Source organism: Macrobrachium rosenbergii, chromosome 33 (genome assembly GCF_040412425.1).
Source record: "Macrobrachium rosenbergii isolate ZJJX-2024 chromosome 33, ASM4041242v1, whole genome shotgun sequence".
Classification (NCBI taxonomy): Eukaryota; Metazoa; Arthropoda; class Malacostraca; order Decapoda; family Palaemonidae; genus Macrobrachium; species Macrobrachium rosenbergii.
In genome coordinates this window covers 4,648,933-4,674,648 of record NC_089773.1, presented here as the reverse complement: position 1 = coordinate 4,674,648, position 25,716 = coordinate 4,648,933, and the positions used below count along the sequence as shown (strand labels likewise).

General features: G+C 38.0%; 2 protein-coding genes and 1 long non-coding RNA gene across 5 annotated transcripts; 1 reads left to right on the top strand and 2 right to left on the bottom strand.

Annotated features, from left to right (window-relative positions):
- Nucleotides 1-730: 730 nt before the first annotated feature.
- On the bottom strand, nucleotides 731-3,783 carry LOC136855740 (uncharacterized). The gene is made up of 4 exons (XR_010858117.1): nucleotides 3,579-3,783; nucleotides 3,211-3,323; nucleotides 2,858-2,977; nucleotides 731-924 (listed from the first exon to the last, which is right to left on the bottom strand). It is a non-coding gene; the product is annotated as an uncharacterized lncRNA (long non-coding RNA).
- A 4,321-nt stretch (nucleotides 3,784-8,104) lies between these two features.
- LOC136855816 (uncharacterized) lies at nucleotides 8,105-15,517 on the bottom strand. 3 transcript variants are annotated; one of them, XM_067133173.1, is made up of 3 exons: nucleotides 15,401-15,517; nucleotides 12,169-12,304; nucleotides 8,105-10,512 (listed from the first exon to the last, which is right to left on the bottom strand). In XM_067133173.1, exon 3 carries the CDS (start codon nucleotides 10,502-10,504, stop codon nucleotides 9,488-9,490), a length of 1,017 nt encoding a protein of 338 aa, XP_066989274.1. In that variant the 5' UTR covers nucleotides 10,505-10,512; nucleotides 12,169-12,304; nucleotides 15,401-15,517; the 3' UTR covers nucleotides 8,105-9,487. The 3 variants fall into 3 exon arrangements, with proteins under 3 accessions (XP_066989274.1, XP_066989276.1, XP_066989275.1); XM_067133175.1 differs by having other exon boundaries at nucleotides 15,389-15,445; XM_067133174.1 differs by having other exon boundaries at nucleotides 15,304-15,425.
- Nucleotides 15,518-16,399: 882 nt separating this feature from the next.
- Nucleotides 16,400-25,361, top strand: LOC136855818 (AN1-type zinc finger protein 2A-like). Its single transcript, XM_067133176.1, has 6 exons — nucleotides 16,400-16,641; nucleotides 19,666-19,708; nucleotides 20,078-20,252; nucleotides 21,428-21,579; nucleotides 23,429-23,597; nucleotides 24,146-25,361. Exons 1-6 carry the CDS (start codon nucleotides 16,587-16,589, stop codon nucleotides 24,338-24,340), a joined length of 789 nt encoding a protein of 262 aa, XP_066989277.1. The 5' UTR covers nucleotides 16,400-16,586; the 3' UTR covers nucleotides 24,341-25,361.
- The last annotated feature ends 355 nt before the right edge of the window (nucleotides 25,362-25,716 follow it).

Below are 25,716 nucleotides of genomic sequence, written 5' to 3'. Positions count from 1 at the left end.
ATAGTTGCTTAAAAAAAAAAAAACTAATTTACAAATGAGCTGGACATCGTACCCGCGATCAAAGTTAACAGACAACTGCTCAGTATAAAAACCATCTCTTTAAAAGCTAGATTCACAGAATTCTCCTCCGTATGGAAATGCATTGCCACAGATTGTCTACTCTAGGTCTAGAGTGTGGATGAAGTCTCCTTAAGTTATGGTTAGCCTGTTTGATATGAAGGCTTCTGGAGTGCCTTGTTTTGACTGCCATTTATGGGCCCCTCAGGATTTCATTCAGCAACTTTTAATCCACCACAGGGATACTCGAAGATCATTTGCTTGGTTGATTTAAGTTTTGCCCCACAAAGCATTTGTAAGCTCCCATTTACTGGCTTTCTGAAAATCATTCAGGAAGTCTTAATCCATCAGACAGATTCTCGAAGATTCTAGTTATTTGCTTAGGTGATTTTCCATGAGTTTTATAAGACAAAACTCTCATTATAAAAACTTTAGGTATTCAAAAGCAAAAATTATTTCCTTAGATAATATTACCAACTGATGGAAGATAAGCCTAGACCTATGGGCTAGGTTAGGCCTACATGAAGCCACTTTATATCTAAAACCCTGTGGATTTTAAGACTCCACCCGGTCAAGGTAAACTACTTCTAAGTTCTGTACATAATTCACTTTGGAACTGACGGCAAGAAAACCTGAGTGTGCAATTTCTATCAGTGTAGGGAAGAAGTTCATATTTCAATGTGAAATTTATTGAAAAATAAAGTTTAACTATTTACACCTTTTAATCAGCAAGACAACTTTTGGCGTCAAGTGCAGCATATCAGTGACACCAGGCTCCCCCTGTCTCACCTCATTAAAATATATTTTGTAAAAGCAACGAACGCTGGAGTTCTTGAACAACAGCTCCCAAATATTCCAGTCCACAGCCTGCCAAAAAAAAAAACCTACGTCAGAAATCTTTGTACTTGATACAAAAAAATTACATCCAAGTCTCGTCAGTAAAATTTAAATTACAAAGAAGGTTCTTTGGCCCAGAAATTAAAAGAAGGTTCTTTGGCCCAGAAATTAAAAGAAGGTTCTTTGGCCCAGAAATTAAAAGAAGGTTCTTTGGCCCAGAAATTAAAAGAAGGTTCTTTGGCCCAGAAATTAAAAGAAGGTTCTTTGGCCCAGAAATTAAAAGAAGGTTCTTTGGCCCAGAAATTAAAAGAAGGTTCTTTGGCCCAGAAATTAAAAAAGAAGGTTCTTTGGCCCAGAAATTAAAAGAAGGTTCTTTGGCCCAGAAATTAAAAGAAGGTTCTTTGGCCCAGAAATTAAAAGAAGGTTCTTTTGCCCAGAAATTAAAAGAAGGTTCTTTTGCCCAGAAATTAAAAGAAGGTTCTTTTGCCCAGAAATTAAAAGCCTTTTGCCCAGAAATTAAAAGAAGGTTCTTTTGCCCAGAAATTAAAAGAAGGTTCTTTTGCCCAGAAATTAAAAGAAGGTTCTTTTGCCCAGAAATTAAAAGAAGGTTCTTTTGCCCAGAAATTAAAAGAAGGTTCTTTTGCCCAGAAATTAAAAGGTTCTTTTGGACAGAAATTAAAATAAGGTTCTTTTGGACAGAAATTAAAATAAGGTTCTTTTGGACAAATTAAAATAAATAAGGTTCTTTTGGACAAATGAAAAAGGTTTTGGACAAATTAAAATTACAAATAAGGTTCTTTTGGACAAATTAAAATTACAAATACGGTTCATTTGGACAGAATTAAAATTACACAAGGTTCTTTTGGACAGGTTCTTTTGGACAAATTAAAATTACAAATAAGGCTCTTCTGGACAGAAATTAAAATTACAAATAAGGTTCTTTCGTACAAATTGAAATTAAATACCGGTAAGTTTCCTTTGGTCAGTAAAATCTAAATTACAAAAGGTTTTTTTGGTCAGTAAAACAGGTTAAACTTGAAATGAACTGAAGCCTTCACCATAGATTCACTTCTGTACAGGCAAACCAACCACTCAAAAAATGCCTTTGTCCAAAGCAAAAAGATTAAAAAAAAAAAAGTAAAAAACCAAGAACTGGAGGCAACAAAGCACTAACGATTGAATGACCAACTACAGAAACTGCTTCATCAACCTTCACGCCATTTAGAGCCGCCTGGCAAACTGAGCTTTAGTCATTTGCCATGTGTCAAGAATTGAACTGATTATAGAATTTAGGCCAAAGGCCAATTACTGGGACCTATGAGGTCATTCAGCGCTGAAACCTTATCTGACAGTTACTGTCTACTGTACTCAAGTGAAGAAGGCCTGTCTATTGTATGATTAGTGAGTTTCGCTTAAAAGAACTACAGTATTACCAGCAGCTATAACGGAATTTTTTAATTAAAATAGGCCTACGTTACTAAAAACGAATTTTTTGCTGAAAACAGCAAAACTGAACACCTTACGTACAGATGCAAAAGTAAAATGAACGCTTGCCGAGTTTGGAAATTGTGATCTTAAAAGGACAAATATATGAACTAAAATCTTAAAATATTCATTAGGTTACGTTAACTATTGCAATATTATAAAACTGCATTGCAAAACATACTATAGGTCTTCACTGATAACAGCAAAATTCTATGATTCTTACGTTACTTTAAATCCCTTAAATCCCTAAAAAGCAAAAAATTTAAGTCAGATTCGTTACACTAAAATAGACTGGTGGATTTCATACCTGAAAAGGAAAAACTAGTACCACCCATGCACCTGCCGACTACCGATAGGTCTAACGACCTATCAGACAGGGCATGAGAGCCTCCACCCCTACAGGGGCACCGCCCCTGCAGGGGTGGAGGTAAAAAAAAAATAATTCACTTTGAAAACTTTTGTGTACACTATACTTCACCTGGTTCTGACGAGGCCAAACCTGGCGAGAGTGTCTGAGTAGTTTGAGAAACTTCCTGGCTGGAGAATTTTGAAATCTACCACACAATAGTTTTCATGAAAAGTTGTAGAAGTCACGAATCTGGAAGTATTTTAAAATTAGGATTGTAGCAGGATATGGATTTGTTTTGACTAGATACCAGGTAGGTATAAAGCTTTAAAAAAAGGGAGGGGGGAGGCTTTGCATGAAAGTCAAGACTTACAAGCTTCAAAGAAAAAAAAAGGCGGGGTGAAGGATTTGCACTAAAGCCACAAGAATTTAAGCTTTACAAAAACGGAAGGCTTTACACGAAACTAAGATTAAGAGGCACTTACTTACAAGTACGTTGTAAACTGCTAGACTTCGCCAACCATCGATCTCGAGGCCCAAAAGGCTGTATCTGTACTGCAGAAGTAAAATGCAACCCACTACAGGTTCAGTCTATTGTCTAGAAGCAAAAAATAAAGTAACACTATATAAGGAGCTTCAAGATAAACTAAAATTCCTGACCAAATTGCAGTAATATTTAATCTTCTGTACAGCAACATTTCAAGTTAAAAACATGGAATTTAAGAAGCTTTCTTCAATAACTGGCTTATTGTTGCAACAAGCTAAAACATCAAGTAACTAAACTAAATTCATCAAGTCACGAAAATCTTAAAAAATGTTAAAAGTATTACAACACGGAAGTAATGAAACCTACCCTTTGCAGAGTCTTGGAGAGTCGACACATCTAAAATTAGACCCATCTATCAAGCGACCAAACTCCGATAGCAAGAACAACCGATACGGAACTGCTATAATACTTCCGGCTGCACGGGTAGAGAGGAACCGACCGAAGGGACGAATAGGATAACACTAAAATATATTTAACTAAACGAGAGTTGACGGTTAAGCAACTAGAGCCTACAGGATTTGCCTGCCGTCACCCCATCAAGGACCATGGATTCTCCCGTCTCGAAACTTGGACGATTTTTTGCGGAAGAGTACTACACCGTCCTTGATTTAGTTTTCCGGGAAACTTAAAATAAAAGAATTCGTTGATGCTTTCTCGCTAATGGACTGATTCTTCGTTCTATGATTTCTGGGCTCTTGATCAAATCAGCCTCTGTGCATCGTGACAAAAGCTTTTACAGATAATTGACCGAACGAGAGAACGAACATGCTTCGGTGTGTCACGTATTGCGGCAGATTTCAAGTTTCTAAAGCCTATACTCTCGAATTGCATTTTGGCTCAAATTACTTGGGTCCATCTGGACTTATTCTTGTGTTGACTTCATGCATTGTTTGTATTATGTATGCAGCAAGTCATTCAGATATTTTGGACACCCTGCAGTCATGACAACTTGATGAATCATTTCACGTATTTTACAAATTATTCTAACTTTGATGGGGAACCAGTGCAGCTCAAACAATGCAGGCTGAGTCCTGCCCAGCGGTGCAACACCTTTATTGGTCTTGGCGCTCAATTTAGTATTTAGTTGAACCGAATTGAATTTATTATATAATTTATCCCAAAGGCCAAGCACTGGGACTTAGGAAGTCATTCAGCGTTGAAACGGAAATTGACAGTAAAAGGTTTGAAAGGTGTAACAGGAGGAAAATCGTTTGCAGTTGCACTACGAATCAATTGCTATAGGAGAGGGTTGAGGAAAGTAAGGTGGCAGAAAGAGAATATGAAAAGAGGTACAGTGAAAGGAAGGAAATGGGTTGCAGCTAGGGGCCGAAGGCACGCCACAAAGAACCTTAAGCAATGCCTAATTCTCTGCAGTTGTTTTAGCTTGTTGCAACAGTAAGCCAGTTTACTGAAGAAAGTTTCTTAAATTTTGATTAGACTAAATTGACATTGTAAAGTATTCGAACATTCTCCAGTATATATATTTTTTTAACAAAGGAAATATTTCTAAGATGATGTGCAGTAACCCTGACACCATTTTTGGTTTGAGCCATAAGGGACAAACAACAGCCTAGTGATACTCCAGAGTCACGTAGGCCTACTTTGTCAGCGATAGAAACCAGATTTCTATTTATATTAAGCCGAAAACTTCTTACTTCATTTTTTCCTTCCTAACAACATAAACACGGTTTTAGTTTCATTTAATTTCATCAGCTTAAATGTTGAACTGAACTGAACTGAATATAGAAGTGCACTGACTCCGCTGAGGTCGAGCAGCGCCAAAATACCACACTTGCTCTGTTTATCGTTCGAATAAATCTTTTTCAGCAGAACTTACAGAGGTTTCTATATGACGTAAGCGTCTATAAGCCGGCTGACTATATCCAGTAGGGCAGAGTTGGCCTTTCCAGATAACTCAGGAAATAATTCTTCAAACATTCTGGGCACAGATGAATTCGAAAGAGGCCTGTACGAAGTTCAGCTTAGATGATCGAGTTGTCTTTCTCAGCTGTAGGGAAGACATTTATTATAACATTCACTGGTATATTGGGCTTGTAAATTGTTTAACCCCAATCAGTTCAGATTTGGCCTCGGAGCAGTTGTGCAATTTATTTTCTTTGTCGTGTTAATAATAATAATAACACCATCCTTAAAAAAAAAACTCACAGTAGCATGAGTCTTGAAAAGGAGAAACAAATCCACAGTTATGTATAGGCCTATGTACATATATTTAAAGATAAATCGAACAGTTTCCCGAAAGCTTTCTGTATAGATTTATCTTTAAATATATTGACTGAGTTGAATATAGAATTTAGGCCAAAGGCCAAGCGCTGGGACCTCTGATAAGGTCATTCAGCGCTGAAACGGAAATTGACAGTCAAAGGTTTGAAAGGTGTAACAGGAGGAAAACCTTTTGCAGTTACACTCTGAATCAATTGTTAGGAGAGGGTTGAGGAAAGTAAGATGGAAGAGGGAATATGAAAGTAAAAGGAACGAAAGGGTACAGTAAAAAGATTAAAAAAAGTTGATAAAACAGGAAACGAATACAAAAACCAATACGCATATATATATATATATATATATATATATATATATATATATATATATATATATATATATATATATATATATATATATATATATATTATTATATATATTTTAAATTGGTTTAAAGCTCTTGCTAGATCAATGGGGTATATTAGGATAATACGCAACTTACCTTAACTACCACAAAAACCTGGACTCTGGCCCTGATGTCAGCTAAAACTACAAAACACAAAACACGGCTGAAGGCCCACTTCAAGAGTGGAGCGATTAGGTAAACTCTGGGTTTAACTTAATTATATTTACGAAAGAAAACACATCATGTATTTCTACACCTCACCAGGGCTCAGGTGTACAAGCGCCAAGGAGTCATGACAAGACTTCGCGGCAAGAGGAACAATTTCCTTTGATTCTGTCCAATGAATACTATGATTACTATTATTCATGTGCATATACTGTAGATAGACTTATAGATTTAGGCATACATGCCAAGCACTGGGGCAACTAAGGCCATTCAGCGCTGAAACGGAAATTGACAGCGAAAATGTCTGAAAAGCGTAACAGGAGGAAAATCTCAAAGCAGTTGCACTATGAATCAATAATGTTTGGAGAGGGTGGACAGTAAGATGGAAGAAAGATAATATGAACGGAGGTACAGTAAAAGGAATGAAAGCAGTTGCAGCTACGGGCCCGAAGAGAAGCCGCAAAGAACCTTGAGTATTGCCTACATTGCACCGCATGAGGTGCACTGGCGGCACTACCCCCCTACGGTGTCATGTGTATACACAAATAACGCATTTGACATGTTGCCAGTTCTTCCCACTTTGTCCCACGTAAGTTTTATAACATTGTTCACACGGAGTCTTTTAAATACATCCTGTTCCATTTCCCAGTGAATTTCTAATCAGCAAGTTCCTAATCGTTTCTAGAGTTTTAAGCTCAACACTGATACCCAGTGGCTTGATTTGTCTGTAGCCCTTTGTTGGCTGAGTCGGTAGAGCTTTGGACTGTCACTCGATGGGCCGGAGTTCAATTCCCCCGGCTGGCTGATGAAGAGTTAGAGGAATTTATTTCTGATGATAGAAATTCATTTCTCGCTATAATGTGGTTCGGATTCCACAATAAGCTGTAGGTTCTGTTGCTAAGTAACCAATTGGTTCTTAACCACGTAAAATAAGTCTAATCCTTCGGGCCATGTTATTAAGAAAAGTGTAAAAAGGAAGCACAAAAACATTTTTGTTTTCGAACTTTTTAGTTTTCATCAATTCATAAAACGTTTTTCGAGCTTTATATATATATATATGTATATAAACAAAATCCACAAAGGAAAGAGAAACAATGGAGTGCTGCTAGGCCTTTCGACTTATAGCCCTTTACTTAGCTAAATAAAGGACTATAAGTCGAAAATCCTTGCGGCACTCCATTGTTTCTCTTCCTTGTGGGTTTTGTATTTATATATATTTTCATCGTTCAATATTTTTGTGATTCAGTTATATCTATGCACACACACACACACACATATATATATATATATATATATATATATATATATATATATATATATATATATATATATATATATATATATATATATATATATATATATATATATATATATATATATATATATATATATATATATATGTGTGTGTGTGTATATTATTATCATGAAGTGTTCCAAGTACCTGGTTATTACACTTAGCCTACCAATCATAGAATTCATAGCTTACCTCACCTACAGCCAGGTACCTGAACTCTCATAACAAAAAAACAAAAACGAAAAAATACGACCGAATACTCTAAAGGTACCAGTGATCCCTAAAAGGCTTTATCAACAAAGTGAGGTGTCAATGTTTAAACATAAATTATACTAAAGTATATTAAAGGGCATCACTCTATGAAAGATTTATATCTTAACTTTCCCTCAGAATGTGTGGTATATGTAATGTAAAGGAGAAAGCTAGGGAAGCTCGTCTGGGACACTATGGCCATGTAATAAGAAGAGAGGAGGTGGAAACAATCAAGAGAACTAAGAACACACCAGTGATCGGGAGGCGGAGGAGGAGTGTGGGGTGTCAGTGGATCAGATGTGGTGGGGAGGGATATGGGTGAGGTGGAACTGGGGGAAGAAGATGCAAGGAGAAAGTCGACTTCTTCGAAGGAAGACGACGACTCCTCGATTGGAGTCAGTCCAACACGTAAATGAAGGAACAAATATATCTCTTTGATTCACTTACAATAAAGATCATTAATCCTACCACTGGTGGTCAATAAATGAAACGCTACTGTAAAAATTTTAAACACAAAAATTTATTCTTAATAATTCACAATTACTCAGAAAGTAAATTACTATAATCTGGAAACACAATCATAATTAATTCTTGAACTTTGATATGAAACAAAATTAAATCACTAAGATGAGAAAGAATGATGCTATGAACATATAAACTAAAAAAAAATTTAAAAGTAAATGTATTAAATTCTCTAAAGCATTTTATCGTAAGCTTTTACTTTTAACTGATTGGTCTATCAATCTCAAATTCCTTACAAAAGATAAATTGGTTTCAATAAGTCACAAAATTAATAAATCAATTTAATTAAACCATGGATTTTTGATAAAGACAAATACCTTATTAGCCGCAGCTGTCATACAAAAAAAAATACCTTACATACTTGTAGAGGTGCCTTTTCACAATCTTACACAAATGTAATGCCTACTAGATTTCACACTCTAAACGCTTAAGAGTGACCAAGGACAACAATTATATTACTTTAAAATTTCACGAAGAGAGAGAGAGAGAGATAGACGAATTACTAATAATGCAACAGCCACGGCGCCCCGTCTCTGAATGAAAAATCTCTTTCTTGGTCTTGCTAAATTAAAAATCAATAGAACGTTCTGGACTTTTGCTCATACGTAACGCGTTCATGGATGATGTAATTATCACGTAACTCAACGCAGTCATTTCTCCCAGCAAATCACCTATGAAATCCTTGGAACGGCGTACGTGACTTGAGATGATCAATACATGTTCAAGACGATGCAAGACTACCCTACCTGTCTCGTATGAGGTCGTGTGATAAACGCCCCGAACAAAGTTAATCAAATCCGTACGTGTTTAATACAAACGACGGCATGATTGCCCAGAATCTCTATGAATTGTGAGATCTAACAGACACTTACAAACTAATATTAATGATTTCTACATTATTACTATTACACAGAATATTCCTTCATTATTATTACATGCATTATTTCTTGTATATAGAAAAATCATACTACAATCAGAAATGCAAAAAAACACTGAAAAAATACTTTACACTTGAAACAGAGGGGAACTTCGTGAGTATATAAATCATTTTTCCCCAATGGATGTTGTTACAGATGGTACTAGCCGTCCAGTTCTCAACCAAAAATTCTGGGATGAGGTTGCTGGCTAACCCCATCCTTTTCACCCTTGCTGTAACCGACCACAGTCAATAACTGATAGACATCTACTTTGCTGCTTTAGTTAACAGAGGCAAATGGGATAAAACAAAAAAAAGCTTCAGCACTTTGCATCACCCAGGAGTCAATCCCTGGCCCTTTCACTAGTAAATATGTTAAAGAAGTACATGTTAATCATCATATCAAAGTTGATTATGATGTGGAATTTTTCCTTTTTTCCCCTCTATTTTTTCAGTTTTTCTAAAGCTTTCTTTAGTTCCAAAACCCAGTCAGCCAGCATGTTATTCCCCTTATGAGGAACCAGTGCCCTGAGCATAGACTGAACTTGCCTTCTGACTTTCTCGAAAAGATCACGGTTTCCTCCTTTCTTAAGCCAAATACGAAGGGCATTTTCATCAACAAAATAGTCTCCTGCAATGAATTCCTCTACTACCTCACTCATGTATATTTCCATCTCTGTCAGGCCTGGAGGATCTGGGAGGATGTATAGCCTTTCCATGTAAGCAACAGCAGCATTTCTTAATCTCTCAACCATCCGTCCAAAGGCTTCCGCATTGTTATCGAAAAACGAGTGTTCTGCATGGACAACCAGTATATTACCAATCAGTTCCCTAATTGGGGGAGGAACTGGATCTCTTATATTTCGAAGAACACTAGAATCTTCACTTAGCTCATTTTCCAGCTCTTGCCAGTCTTTGTGAAGAACTTCCCCAACAAACCTTCTTGCAATGTCCCTGTAAATATTCAGGACACTGTTGTTGATGATGTGCTCCCCTCGTCTGGAGGGACTCTTCTCCCTGCCAGGTTTCTCAGGTTTTTTCCTCTCATACCTCTGTCGATAAATTTCTTGCCAAGATATTTCAGTCCTGTACGTATCTCTGGAGTCCTCGTTATCTTCAGATGTTTTCCTTGATCGTTGATACGATTGGCGTGGAGCCTGTCCTCGTCCTAAACAGCCACGACCTAAGACATTCACTGCTACTACTCCTGTGACCAGATGAGCAGCTGCTTCTTTTGCAGCCAGCTTACCTGTCTCCTTTGCAACGCCTTTTAAAGTAGCTTTTGCGATCGTGCCGCCGACACCAACTGTGACAACATCAAGAACTCCTCCAACCAGTGCTTGGGCTCCATTACACAATGCACCTTCCACATCCCCGTCAGCAGCGCACGCAATGCATTCAGCTGTTTTCTTAATTGTCCCAACGACTGGTATGAAATCAACAATATCCCAAAGACCCATCTTTCTCTCTGAAAAAGAAAACACATGAGGCTTTTTTCATCTGGGAGATATTTAGAGAAAACAGGTTAGCTTAGATTAGGTTAGGTTAGGTCATTAGTTTCAACAGTATATCGCAGACATAAAATCACTCTTTACCCCTTATCGGTATGCACAAAAGAACCCAAACTGATTTGCTATTCCATTTTGCAATAAAGAAAAGAAAGTGCCGGCCAGTTGCAGAACTTTTACATACAGTGAACCAATGGAAATGTGAATGCGTGGCTAAAACAGCTTTGAGGAATAGTGAAGAAATGTCTTGCAGTTCCTGTTTCATGGTTCTTAACCAAACCAGAAGACGTTTGACAATTTCTTGTGAAAATAAAAGTAAAACCTATCCCTGTAAAAGGGATAGCTCTTGCATTTTTTTAATTATTTATTTCTTTTTAGATTTTCTGACATTTTTAATTGAAATAGGACACTAAACCCAACTATAATCACCTTCAGGGCCCCGAGTTCTAGTCCACCTCATGGCTTAATATATTTCACTTGCAGCAGCAACTTACCATCACTGTGAACTCAGGATGGGGAGGTCAGGGGAAAAGCTACGGATGTCCCCCACAGGTTACCTGGTGGGCTTCCAGGGAGCAGAGTAACCCTCTAGGACATGGTCAGACAGCATGAACTTGCCTTTGCTACTCCTAAGTGCCCTTCAAACCATTTAATTTAACAAGGCAGTGCTCAGTTCAAATCGTTCAAGAATAAATTCAAGGCAATTGCCAAAGTTGAAGTGTCTACATTCAAGAGAAGTATATAAGACCTTTCTTTCTATTTGATTTAGTCTATGATTGTTATCAACACTCCATGGAACAGTTACAGTATTACTGTGCATCAAAAAAAATTACAAAGGGTATAACTATAAAAGTACCGAGTTCTAACATATTCTTATAAGTCTGTGTGTGTGTGTGTGTGTGTGTGTGTGTGTGTGAAGGGAAAGGGGCCTGGGTCTTAATATTTACGCCTACTTGGAAATAAATTTTTCTTAAATTGAATTATTGGAATAGCAAGACGCTACAATGCCAGTAAATAGATACAATCCTGCATTGCACAACTTCATATGCTTGTATGGCAACAATTAATAATTACATTTTGATGAAGAATAGTTTTTTAAAGCCCTCCTTTTCAAAATCAAGCCCTTGGCCCTGGCTGCATATTCTCAAATAAATTTTCACACACCTCAGTCGTCGGTGACTGTCTATGACCTACCGCTCAGTTAAAAAGACAAAATAAGGATATGGGTATCTACTTGAAAATATGGTGCAAAGGTCAATTCATGTGCAGGATGCCCTCAGTACAATTATTTATCGTTGAGATCTGATCCATTTTGATAAAGCATGCTGATAGAAAAGTTGGCGCTACTTTGGCTCGTTACCTACGTGTCACCTACTCCGAGGTGCTAGTACTACACACCACATGGTAAATGTATAGTAGACGGCCGCACGAAAATATCATTTATTAATATAATTTGTCGATCACATAATATAGAAATGGGTGTACATAATACTTTGATCCCCAAGGGGTTAGTACTAAACATGGCGTCCCAAGGAGTTTCTGCTATGTTTGGTACTAGCACATCAAAGTAGGTGACATGTAGATGACATGCCAAAGTAGCAATGAAAAGTGCTTACATTGACAGTACTCTGGGTGACCCAGACCACGTGGTTCAGGTGAAGTCAGGACTCACGACCAACAGCAGCAGCGAGGGTGCTTGGTGATGGCTGCCAACCTTGATGGCTAAACTGAGGAGCAGCAATGGAGCGTGGGCTGCAATAACAAAAGACAAAGAAAAAAATTAAAAATGGATTACTGTACATGTGTGTTATGACACGTGTCTCTACAGCATAATGAAATGTATCAGAATATGTAGGATATACATAATAATAACAGTGATAATCATACATATGTAAATGTTCCATATTTTTTTTAGATGGATATCGGTATAATTAACAGAAGTGCTAAGTCATAAAACGGATAAAAGAAGAAATCTGTGTTGTTTTGACAACGTGCAACAATTCCACACCGTTACAGCGTTCTTGGTGCAGATTACGGTCAAGGTCATGAGAGACGATAGCAAAACCAAAGGATGTCTATATACCCTGAAAAAAGGCTGAAAAGATAGCTGCAAGAGCACTTCTTCCTTTTCCCCGGAGAATTCTTGTTCGCCTTCAGCCCTACAGGATCAGTCAGGGGTAGGATGGCAGACATCAGAGCACCTGCAGAATCGGCTCCCTACAATAGGCAAAGCAGCCAAGGGAAATGCAGAAACATGAGCAACTAGTTTGTCCTTCTCCCTTCTTCACCAGGGAGTCAAGAAAGGAGGCCGGCAATGTACTGACTGGAATGTTAGTGGTAGGCTAAATTTTATGCCGATATTCATAAGAAGTCATCTCCTTTGTCCAAAGGAAAGTGATGAACAGCTTTGTGAACACTTCTTGTCCTTTCACCTCCTACCATTCTTCTCTCAGTGAGGAGAGGGTAAAGACACTGGGCAAGGATAGAATGCGATCCCCGACCCTAAAGTGAAAACAAAATTTGTGGGTCCACCAACAGGGAGACATGAAACGAACACGTGCTGGTCATGCTTTTTTGCCATCGAAGAGAAAGGCAAATCAAGGGGCAAAAAACCTACAGAAATAAAGTCCGAGTGGATCTAGTTTGTCCGCCCCAGGTGGGGACGGGGTAGGTAGGGATCGGGAGGGTAGGGGGGACATGACCCATCCACCCTCCTCCTGCAAGCCTGTTTTATCTGTCCCAGGTGGGGGCAGGGTAGGTAGGGGATCAGAAGGGTAGGGGAGACATGATACATCCACCCTCTTCCTGCAAACCTGTTTGTCTGCCCCAGGTGGGGGCAGGGTAGGAAGGGGATCAGGAGGGAAGGGGAGACATGAGGGGCAAGTTCCGGGTTCCAGTGCAGCGTAGCGCACGCAATCAAGCTCATAAAAATACAGGGAAAGGACACACAAATCTATAGTAAAATAATCTGCAGCAAGCTACCAATCCCGAATGTGCACACAAGGTAGAGGCAGTGGAAGAATCCACCCCAGTCTGACAGGCATTACTAAAGGTTGTTCGTAGCGTTCCTTCCACTCCTTGCTGCACCAACTCTTCGTCCTTTAACTTTACCTCCGTTCCTACACCCTTTCTTCCACCATACTGCCCAACCACTCCAATTCTATCATTTCCCCTTAAGCAATGAATGGCTGAAAGTTCCCCAGTGCTTAGCCTTTTAGCCAAATTTTCAAGAATCAATGAAGATTCAACAATGGGAAAGGTCTTTTTCTCTGCATCTTTTCCCACTTCAGGGTGGGTCGATGTTTCTGACAGCTTTCCTCCTCCACCTGATTCGGTCAAACACATCGTCCTCTGACAATTCTTTGTCTCTCAGATCTTCTTTAACTTCGCTTCGGTCTTCCTCTTGCTCTCCCACCAGGCACCTCCATCTGCACCACTCTCCTCCCTACATATTAAGTCTCATCCCTTTTCATCACATGGCCATACCACTGCGGTCTTCTTTCCTGGCCCTTCTTTTATATTTCTACCATCTTATTCTTTCGTTTTTTTCCAGTCCATTTTTGTTACTCCACACATCCACCTGAGCATTTTCATTTCTGCCACATCCAATTTCTTCTCTTGCACTCTCTTTACCGGCCATGTTTCTGCTCCATACATCAAAGCTGGTCTCACTACTGTCTTATACACTCATCCTTTAACCTTATGTTGATCCTGCGGTCTCACAAGACGCCTGACATCTTTTTCCCATCCAGCCTGTAGTCTGTGTGTTATTTCTACATCCAAATTTCCATCATTAGCTACTGTTCAACCAAGATACCTAAATTTTCCTACTCGGTTCAACCTTGTCCCTTCCATACTAATATCGGAGTCTTGATCTTCATTAAAACTTGGGTACTCAGTCTTCTTTCTACTGATCTTTAATCCTCTGTCTTCCAGTACCTTCCGCCGTTGCTCTAGTTTTGACTCCACTGCCCCTCTGTTGGTGGAGTGGTGCTGCATAACACGATGTCATCAGCAAACAACGAGCACCAGGGCGATTGATCTCTTATTCCTTGAGATTGCACACCCACAATCAGGTCAAATATCGAGAAAAGGTTTTACGGTAAAATGATGCCAAAATTTTCCTCGAGTTCTTCTCTTAGCAAACTACTTTGTTCCCACTCCCCGAGTATTAGGCGTGGTACTGTAAAGATTCTAATTCCTCCTGAATATTCCCCCGATTCTTGGCTTTCCAACTTAGCCTTGGCTAACGCGAATTTTTCCTCGTTACTTCTCGTTTTGATCAATATCAGCCCTGGTCCTCATCTATCGATTTTGTTCGTTTGGGTTAGGCTTCGGGGTCCTTCTGGTTCCCCTGACCTACTGGTTTCTAATTCAGTACCTGTTACAAAAAGGTTTTCTTTAGAAAACCATTTACACACAGTCCTTTCCCTCCTAACACTTCTCTGATATCTTCTGCTTCACCGAAAATGTTACGATCTTTGATAGTCTTTCGCGCCGTCATTTCTTTCCTCAATTCAAGTTCGCCTTGTTCTAGCCGAATTTTACCTTCGTATTTTTTGTATGTACCCTTGCATCGTCTGTTCTGCAACACTTTGTAATTCTGGGCTTAATTTTGGCACCTTCAGTACGATGCTAGGACTCGCAGTAATTACAAGTAAATGAAATGATTCTGCGCAGTATGACGCGTGCGATTCCTATCCAAACTTTGTACCTATTTCCTTATTTTCTAATTATTTCCTCGTACCTACCTTTTCTCTGTTGCCCATTTCCAATTCTTATAGATAAGTTATGCTAAAAAATGTGCGTTAGAATCTACTTTTCTTATTTGCTCACCAAAACTCTCACCTTGTGACTACCAACTGTTTCGTTGCCGGTCGACTGCGAACTGCGCAGCCGCAGTGTATAAATACTATAAGCGCCGAACGTTCTGCCGGTTCCATCCTGTTCCGATCTTAATCATTCTTCTATATTATCAAAAAATTTTGAGCTTTTGGTTGTGTGCCTACTTATTCTATGTTTTTTTTTTATTTCCTATTCAATACTTATGCAAAAAAAATATGCACGTTACATATTTTACACCACAACAATCGGTGACTCAACTGGTTGACTGCTTGGTGGGGTAGGGGGTGACCGCCGTTTTCTAAGATCGTCAGTTCATGCTCTGTGAGACGTCGACTTCATGTCAGATTACAATCTTAAAAAAGATACGTTTTAACCTTACATTATATTAAAAAACCACTACGTATTAATTTTATTCAGTATGAATTACCAAAAAGAGAAGAAAAACTCCCAATGATTCGGCATATTACAGGGCATTAGACAGGCTATTGCATCACCATCGAACGTCCCAGAACGTCCTGTAACAGGATTTTGAGCGAGCCGGTTCGTTCGTTCAGGTAGGCTATTATTTACCTGCACGTATTCATTTTGTTCAGTAAGAATAACCAAAAAAAAAAGAGGAAAAACTCCCGATGATTCTCCATATTACAGGACACTGCATCATTGAACGTCGTAGAAACAGGATTATATTATACTAAAAAACCAGTACGTATTTATTTTATTCAGCACCAAACTAAAAAAAAGAAAAAACTCCCAATGATTCGGCATATTACAGGATATTTTACAGGGTATTGCATCATCATCGAACGTCCCTGAGCGTCCTGGAAAAGGATTATATTTTATATAAAAACCAGCACGTATTTATTTTATTCATTATGAATAACTAAAAAGAGAAGAAAAACTCCCGATGATTCGTCATTTTACAGGGCATTGCATCGTCATCGAACCTCCCAGAACCTCCTGGAACAGGAAATTGAATTACACAATCTTCTCTAGGTATTATTCATCTCTATGGCGTGACGTCACTATATAAACAGCTGACAGTGACAGTGACTAAACACTCGGGTTTCCGACGCAGAGTCTAAAGGAAGGTGGACGTTGTTTGCAGCTCGTTTCAAGTGTTTTTTTTAAGTGTTTTTCGCCGCACTTTTGGTCGTGAAAAGTGTAAAAAAGTAAACTTAACCTCTCAATAATGGAGCTGCCGCATTTAGGGAAGCATTGCGCAGAGCCGACGTGTTGCCAGTTGGGTGAGTTTTGTCAAGGACACTGTCACAGAGTGTGAAGTCCTACAAGGAAGTGTCCTGACGACGAGACAATTTTGGTCGATTTTCTGCCCAATTTGTATGTTATCGGTTATACCGAGTCTTCAAATGCGTGTATATTTGTATGTTCTCAGTTCTGCAACGTTTAAGCTAGGCTGGCCAACCGAAAGGCTGTACTAACCTAGCACCTACTAGATAGGGCTGAAATCGTAGTCATTATTATATATAAAACAACTTTGCACAGAATTAAACTAGCCTGAAGAACAGACTTAGTTGTCAGTGGGTTAAACATGAGTCCTAAATAGCCTCTGTAAAATAGGCTGGTAATGCTACAGTTTTGGGATCCCAATTCACTGCATTACGTAAATTCAAGATCGGCACACACATTTATCAAATATTTATTGAATTATGGAAAACAATGAAAAAAATGAGCAGTTTCTTTGCTTACAGGAGCAGAGATTGTAATAAAAAAAGTGGGGGTGGAGTAAAGGGGGAAGGTAAATAAACAAAAACATGTCTACGGGGATACAGACACATGGGATTTTGATTAGAGCGTAAATCTCTGCTTCTATAAGCAGATGAACTGCTCATTGTTAAGCAAATATACTACTGCTTGCAGATCTGTCGAAAGAGGAAATTGAAAATAGAAGAGAAAACTTAAATAAATGCACACACAAGGGAGCAGTGAATTTGGACCCCTAAACTGGAGGATTACCCAACTTGCACAAACTTCAACTAGCCTGGAAAACAGACTTAATTGTCAATGGTTTAAACATGAATGAGTCATAAATAGCCCATGTAAAATAGGCTGTTAGTTATTGGGCATCCCCCAAAAATGGCTGTACTCAATATGCTTTTGATGGGCATTCATTCTGTCCTGCTTGCCATAGCCAGTTGGGCAACACTTGACAACTTAGTAGTCTAGCCTAAATGTTTTGAAGACTGCAAAAAGCCCTTTCTTTTAATTTAATGGAATTTATTTTTACGTTACATCCACAGAGTTCTGCTATAGCTAAACCATTCCTAACAAATTTGGCCACAGATTATTGCCATTCCCTCTATACAATTAGCTAATGTGCTTTTATTGTTTTGTAGTTGGAGGAGAAAAAGTGCATTTTGTAAAAAAGAAATTTGTATCTGAAAATTGGAAAAGTACAAAAAAAGGGTGGTACAGAAGTAAACGATGTAGCAATATTCAGCTCATTTGTTTTCCAATTTCTTTGGTACTAGTTTGTTTTATTAATTTCAGGCTTTCTTTTATTATTATGCAACTCATTAAAGTCTTAAGGTTATATATTGTTAATTTAATCAATTTTTCAGTAAGAGTGAGATAATGCATTTTAAATTTACAAATGCATGTTTTTATATATTTTTTTTAAGTAAAAAAGAAATGGCATCTATTACCAAAACAGATCACCCAATATTGTCAGCCTGGGCTTATTACACGCATAAAAGAAAATATGGGCTCCAATATGAAACACTTTACCTCAAAAGTTCATAAAAATTGTTCATTTCTGTAACTGAGTGAAATCACTGGCTTCAGTTTTGCTATTAGTATTGACATTTTCAGCAAAATTTACTGATGAAGATGGTAAGGGTCCAAGGAAGTATACGTGTTTTAACTCCTTGATTACTTGTATTCCTGTCTAACAGTTAATGTTCCTCTGACAGATGAAAAGTTTGTTTTTTTAAGTGATTGTTAATACGTTAATGAAAAGTAACGGCTTAAAATTCTCCGTGTTTATAGAACACTTCTCTTACTGTACTGAATTACCATAATTTATAGAATGTGATTATACTCATTTGAAGTGAACTGAAACCAGGTATTAACTCAGTATGTGTCCACCCATGGCGTAAGCTCCTTGGGACGCTGTGTTTAGTACTAGCCCCCAGGGGATCAAAGTATCATATACACCGATTTCTATAGTATGTGGCTGACAAATTTTATTAATAAAAGAAATGGGTGTATATCCCCAAGGGGCTAGTACTAAACTTGGCACCTCATGGAGCTTCTGCCATGGGTGGATATAGTTATAATACCCTGAAATCATTGCATTTTAAACCGTAGCAGCTTTTGAGAACAAAATGCCTTAAACGTAGCCTAACTGCAGTATAAAAAGTAGTACAGTATACACTTTATTGTGTAGATAATCACAATTTTTTTTTATTTTGTATTGTGAGACTCCAACATTTTGACCATCACTCTCACATTATTTTACTTTGAGAACTCAACAGATGGTAGTAAAGGGTGGTTTTGTCAGTGGTCCTATAGAATCATTCCAAAGGTTCTTTGTAACTGGATTTTACACAGAAAGTAAGAGTACACAGTATACAAGTCACTGTCACTGTCACTGAACAACGGTAGTGATGTTTTCTGTTTTGTTTTTATAGCCGTGCAGTTTAGGAGTCATTAAAGAATGTGGTAATATAATTTCTACAAACAAAGCCTGTCTTCTATATTATAGTTTTTTTGTGTACAATTTAATGAACGCGCTTCATTATCATACTAATCAGCCAGAAGGTTAAGGCATACATTATGTAAATGGTACTGGTATGATACAAGGTTAATGCTTCCACACTGTGTAGCTTAAATGAAACCACGTGACAGTACAGGCAGTCCCCGACCTACGGTGGGGTTCTGTTCCAGCGGCACGTAAGTTGGTGCGTATTAATAAATAGGCGCCGTAACTAGATACCTGTTCTTGTTGTAAGCACTAGGGTGCCATTGACTGGCCTTTGATGGTGCTTTAATGGCACTTATGGTGCCATAACTACAGTAGATACCTATTCTTGATAAATGTATTTGAAAAAGCTCTGTAAGATCAGAATGCCGTAAATTGCTGCCGCCGTAACTTGGGGACACCCTGTATAGGTACTGTACTGTAGTTTCAAAATGAGTCAAAGTCCATACTCAACATGGTGGGATAAACCCAATATTTGTTTCTCTAGAGGAAATTTTAACTCAGTTGGGAACTGTTTTACTAATTCTGTAATTCAATTCTCTTCCAGATTTCTTGCCGTTCACATGTAACCTCTGCAAAAAGGAATTTTGGTAAGGCTTGGCTGTATTTTCAACCTTTAACTGACAAAATCTTGTGTCAGTATTCACTTATTGCTTAAGTACAGGCAGTCCCCGGTTTACGGCGTGGGTTCCATTCCCGGCGGCGCGCCGTAACCAGAAACCACCATAAAACAGAACACTATAAAAATAATACGAATAAATGGTGCTTACTACGCTGTGAGCCAAGCACTGTAAAGTCAGAACCCCATAACCCAGGGATTGCCTGTATAAAGTCTATATGTAGCATGGGTTAATGTGAAAACATTAGTTGGACACTAATTACAAAATCAGTGTCATAAATCTGTATACAGTATGTGGGACACATCAAATGAAAATACTGTATTGCAATTTTCATTCCAGTGTTGATCATCACACGTATACTGCCCACGGCTGCACAGAAAGTTACCGTGCAGATGTACAAGTTCCTATCTGCCCTCTCTGTAATCAGCCAGTGCCAAGTAAAAGAGACCAACCACCAGATTTAGCAGTCAACGATCATATGGAAAACAACTGCAAAAATAAAGCCAAGAAGAAGGTAAGTTTATATAGTTTAGATTTTTAATCACACTGGTTGATGTTAAATATCAAGGGTCTTTCATAGATAGTGACCCCCCACCGGTTTTAACCCGGTATGTATCCATCTTTGCAGCGTGTTTAGTACAAGACTGTAACTGTCATAAAGGTGATGACCCCAAGAAATATTAGTCTTACATAACGACCCCCGAAAACCCTTGGGGTCACTGTCTAGGAAAGATTCAATATAAATTACTTCCGGTATTAAAAATAACCTCACTCAAAAAGCTTCAGACTTTGCTCTCTGCATTTGTCTATCTTGAATGCTCATATTCATAAGTTAGTTTGACTGTGAAACTTATGTTCTGGTAAAAAGTCCTAGAAAAACCTTCCTTTTAATATAATGGAATTTATTTTTACGTTACATCACACAGATTTGGAATTCAGTCCCAAGAGATACAAGTATAGCTAAACCATTCCTAACAGCATTTGGCCACAGGTTATTGCCACTCCCTCTAGACGATTAGCTGATGTGCTTTTGTTTGTTTGATAGTTGAAGAAAAGAAGTGCATTTGGTAAAGAAGAAATTTATATCCCAAAGACAGAAAGTACCAAATAAAGAGTGGTACAGAAGTCAACAATACATCAATATTCAGCTCATTTGTTTTCCAATTTCTTTGTTGCTAGTTTTAGGAGACCACATTAGTTATTTCCACACGGAACTGACGCTTCCTTTTTAAAATGGGTCTAAGAAACTCGGTGTCTGAAGAGCTTTGTCCCTGTAGGAGGGTAGTGCCATCAGCACACCTCATGCGGTGCACTGTAGGCATTACCAAAGGTTCTTTGCAGCGTCCCTTCGGCCCCGAGCTGCAACCCCTTTCATTCCATCTCGCCATCCACCTTCTCTTAATAAATATTTCATAGTGCAACTGCAAGGTTTTCCTCCTGTTACACCTCTCAGACCTATCTACTCTCAATTTCCTTTCCAGCACTGAATGACCTCATAGGTCCCAGTGCTTGGCCTTTGGCCTAAACTGTATATTCAATGCAGTTCAAATCTGATGAGTTTTGAGACTTCATATTTGAATTTGTGAGGGCACATGTAGTTAGGCTATGATCTCACTGAATTGACTCATTATTCATATAAAAATTTTACCAACTTAAGATATGCAAATTCAACTCTTCTTTATCTTTCAGATTTACACAAACAAGTGTTCTGCACCAGGTTGTAAGGGTAAAGAGATGGTAAAAGTATCGTGCGACTCCTGTGGCCAGGACTTTTGTCTGCGACACAGACATACTTTGGACCACGACTGCAAAGGACCAGTAAATCCTCGCGATCGAGCAGTGTAAGATTTTTATATTATGGAGTTTTTACAAGTACAATACTGATCATTCCAACAGTGACTGCTCAAGAAATCATTTTATTATGATCATGCAATGTAAGATTTTTTAACTATGCTATAAGAGGCTACTACACGCTAGTTATTTTAAACTCTACTCCAGCGCACTCACACATACAGACTCTCAGTTTTCTGGTGTGATACTGTGCTAAATCACCGTTCTGGTGTGTAATGCACCACCTAACTTTTATATAGAGTTTCCCAAGTTAGTTCAGTTAGATCGCATACATATTAATTCCAAGAGAAGTCAGTTCATTTTTATAACTACAGTGTGCTGTATTGATAAAAATGGCTTTGGTTGTGAATGACTACTTTGCCAGTACACCTTTGTAGTGTAGACAGCTGCAAAAGTGGTGATTTTGTGTTAGGGTTACAGACGTTTTTCTGATGGCTTGTAAACGATGCACGGTATTGTCATTTTCTCAGTTTATTGTAATGAATATACAGTCAGTCAGTTCACGTAGCATCCAAGGGGATGCATAGGGCCTCAGTGAATTTATGCTTTAGAAATGTGACTTAGGGCCATACCTAGCAGCAACTCTGTGAGGCATAATGTTTTCCATCGCTGCTTTGGAGCCTCATGTTATGCTCTGAAAATGTGTTGTTTTGGGTTAGGAAAATAGAACAACATAAGGTTTAATTAGGTGTAAGGTAATGGAAGAAACCAGAGGGAATAAGTAAAAGTAAATTTATTGTGGAGAAATGTCTTGAAATGCCTAAGAAGTTAATCTTCTACAAAGGGTTAACAGGGATCGTTGGAGCAATCTGGCAGGGGCCCTATTGTGTCTCATGGCATTTGAGGCACTGTATTAGTTTGGGGCACACTGGCTCAACCAGTTTCTCCAAGTTTTGAATAAGTAAGGCTATATATGTAATTTGAGGGTCTCATTAAGCTATAATAAAAGTACGCTGGAGCATTTTCTCAAGTTATCAGGTGCAGTGGAATCCAGCCTTTTGGTAGGTAAGAAAGACCCTCAGTATAGCTTATACTCGAATGCAGTGTTCACAACAGCCCACAGCCAACTAAAATCTATTTTACATTCATTATTTGTTTTAAGAGATTTATCACCAAAATGCCAAACAAAAGCTGCCAAAATGACGAAGCTTTAAAGCGGAGGGGTTATAGTCCGAAAATAAATGCTTCCAGGATAAATGTTAAAACAAGAAATGTTGGTAAGCTTTATATGATGCAGAGACCCTCCATGATTTTTGTCAGAAGGAGAAAAAACTCATTACACGTACGTTTTCATTATGTGAAATAATAACGTAAACAGTATAACTGCATTGGACGTGAACCCATTTAAACTTGCACTTTTTTTTTTCATCTTTTTTTCTTTGCCCTTTGAGGCCAGAACTAGAGAACGGTGTCCGGTTGTCATCTGGTCAATCTCTGCATAAAAAGAAAGTACAAGCACTTACAGCATCAGAAAGCCATTTGAGCACCCAAATACTATTCAGGGCAAATTTTAAAACTGAGTAATAACCAATCTAATATGCCACTATAAAAGAAATCCTTTACAATGTGGATTGTTTGCTAAACTGCATAATATACTGAGAAGGTAAGGAATGTAGATATTAAGGTAGATTTCATCTTCAGTCCTGTGCATTCATACCCTTTAACAAGTTAAAAAGTTAATAGATTAGGTTGACAATAATACTGAACCATATAGTGCACCTCAAAGTTCCGTTTGGCTACCATAGTGTGAATTAGTTGTTGTTATTTTGTCTTGGTTAGTTATCTTTGTTCTTGAAATTAATTGCAACAGAATCCTTACTTACTTGTCCTCTCTTACAGGGCAGCTGCAACATCCAGAATGTCGGATAAGAACAAAAGCAAAAAACAAGCAAGCAGTGGCAGCAATGGTATTTTAAAGTACCTGAACCATCCTCCAGGGGGTCCAAGACCTACGGGGCACACGCCACCTAGCAGGGGTGCCAGCGTGTCTTCGTTTCAGGGTGGTTTGGTGAGTATATTTTCTTAGATTTTCTGTTCTTCTAAACATCACATATTTTCTTTGCAAGTTTTTCAGGTATATCAACAGAGTATAAGGCAGTCGGTATTCTGTTTCTTGTTACTGCGTAGCTGCTTTTTTATGGTGTACTGTTATATTGTGATATACAGTAATATGATATCAATATTTGCACTAGGTTTTGAATGATGCATTGTTCCGACACCTTGATTTTTAATAGTTTATATTTCTCTTGTAATTTTCAAGGTGGCTTGTAATTATCATAGACATCATGGTCAATAGTAAGAATTTCTTGAAACTTTTAAGTCTTTGTAGAAAAAAAAATAATGAAAATAATGCCTGTTACGACATTTATTTTTGTGTGTGTTATTCAGTGTAAGATCTTGAATACAACAAGAGGTTTTTAAGTGCTCTATCAGTACCTTATGTTGTGTAATTCATTTGGAATATAATTTTGTATTCATAATGTGTTGGGTCACACATTCGCTTGATTTTTCGTCTTACTGTACATCTTTTTGAGATATGTTCATTTTCTCTTGTAGTCTGAGGACGAGGCCTTAGCCCGTGCTTTAGCAGCTTCGATGCAGGACTCAAACGGGTCCACTAGTCAGCAGCAACAGTCCCAGCCTTCCAGTGCTGATAACGAAGATGAACTCCTTGCCCAAGCTATTGCTGCCAGTCTTGAACAGCGTCAGGAGCATAACAGTGCTAGTCGAAACAGCTGTAACGTCTGCTAACAGTCTTATGGCACTTAGTCAGTGACTTCAAGAATAGATGTATTGTTTACCTACATCCATAAAGTTTTTTGAGCTTGCGGTATCTGTATCCGATATACGTTAACTGTGATTGGCCACTGGTTACAGTGACATAGGCTGCAGATATTGACTGTCGGCTCAAAAACATGTACAATACATTTATGTAAATGATGCATTTGAGGATGTTATTGTTATATATATCACTATTTTTGCACCTAAAAAGTACGAGATTTTAATATATAAACATTATACCATAATTTATGAATATTTCTATTTTCATAATGTACCACAGGTTTTCTCAGGTCTAGTATGTTTTATTTAATGAACTGATGTTTTACGGAAAGCGTAACATTATTTTTAGGGGCTCTGTGACATTAATTTCACCACAGATATTAATGAAAATTCGTGCCCTATTTTTGTAGTGTCTCCAGAATTCACTTGTGAAGAAGTGTCAAGGAGCTATTTTTTCAATTGATGGTAAAGATTGTCACTTACTGATTGTAGATGTCACCCTAGAAGTAATCATTCTCATATTACACCTTGTGTTTTATTTTTGCGGAATTTGATGAAATGTGATTTGTGATTTTACTGTCATTGTGTACTTAGTGGTTCAATATAGTTGCTGTGAGGTCATATTGACTTGATATTTATCTTTGTGAAGCAAATTGCAGTGATTTTGGTGTAGCAAAATCTGCAGTTGATTATAGGGTATTGTTTATATGTCAGCTTAGACATTCTATAAGGTTGCAGACAAGTATTCAGTTCCTTGTAAATGGTAACCATTTTTCTTAAAGGCCTTGCTGTCAGTAGAGGGATCAGTATTAAGAAGCCGAACCTTCATGACTCCACACTGCCAAGGATAAAAGTCAGGCCATCAATTTAATGTTCGTGAATACAGGAAGTAAACGCTTTGAATTCTTCCCGTGTTGTAACTGGTTGAAGAGTCAGTCTTACAACCTTTATTTTTTGGAAAAATTAATCGTTAATAAAAGAATTAAGAAGAGGCTAGTTTTATTTATAAAATAGTCAAGGAAATTTATGAAACTCATTTTCAGCATTGTATGAAATTGTTGTTCGTCATACTACATATAGTTTAACCAGACTCTACTGTGTACATTCAGACTTCCATGAAGAAACTGTTTAAATTAGATAAGTATAAAGCAAAACAAGGTAAAGTTGAAGCTATTGTACAAGTAAGTAAAGTAAGATCAGTGGAGATGGATGAGAAATTAGAAAAGGAGTGTGTTTGGATGATGAAAGTAGCCTATGCTACCATCTATGCTGTGCCAATGAGAGAGAGCAGCCATGAGCCATTGCATTTGTGACTTGCTAAGGCTGACATCCAAAAAAATACAGAG

Excerpts from the sequence above, each read along its gene's own strand:
- LOC136855818 (XM_067133176.1), top strand. The coding sequence starts at position 16,587 with ATGGAGCTGCCGCATTTAGGGAAGCATTGCGCAGAGCCGACGTGTTGC. Across the intron at positions 16,642-19,665 it reads GCCGACGTGTTGCCAGTTGG|ATTTCTTGCCGTTCACATGT; the intron begins GTGAGTTTTGTC and ends ATTCTCTTCCAG. Across the intron at positions 23,598-24,145 it reads CTTCGTTTCAGGGTGGTTTG|TCTGAGGACGAGGCCTTAGC; the intron begins GTGAGTATATTT and ends TTTCTCTTGTAG.
- LOC136855816 (XM_067133173.1), bottom strand. The coding sequence starts at position 10,504 with ATGGGTCTTTGGGATATTGTTGATTTCATACCAGTCGTTGGGACAATT.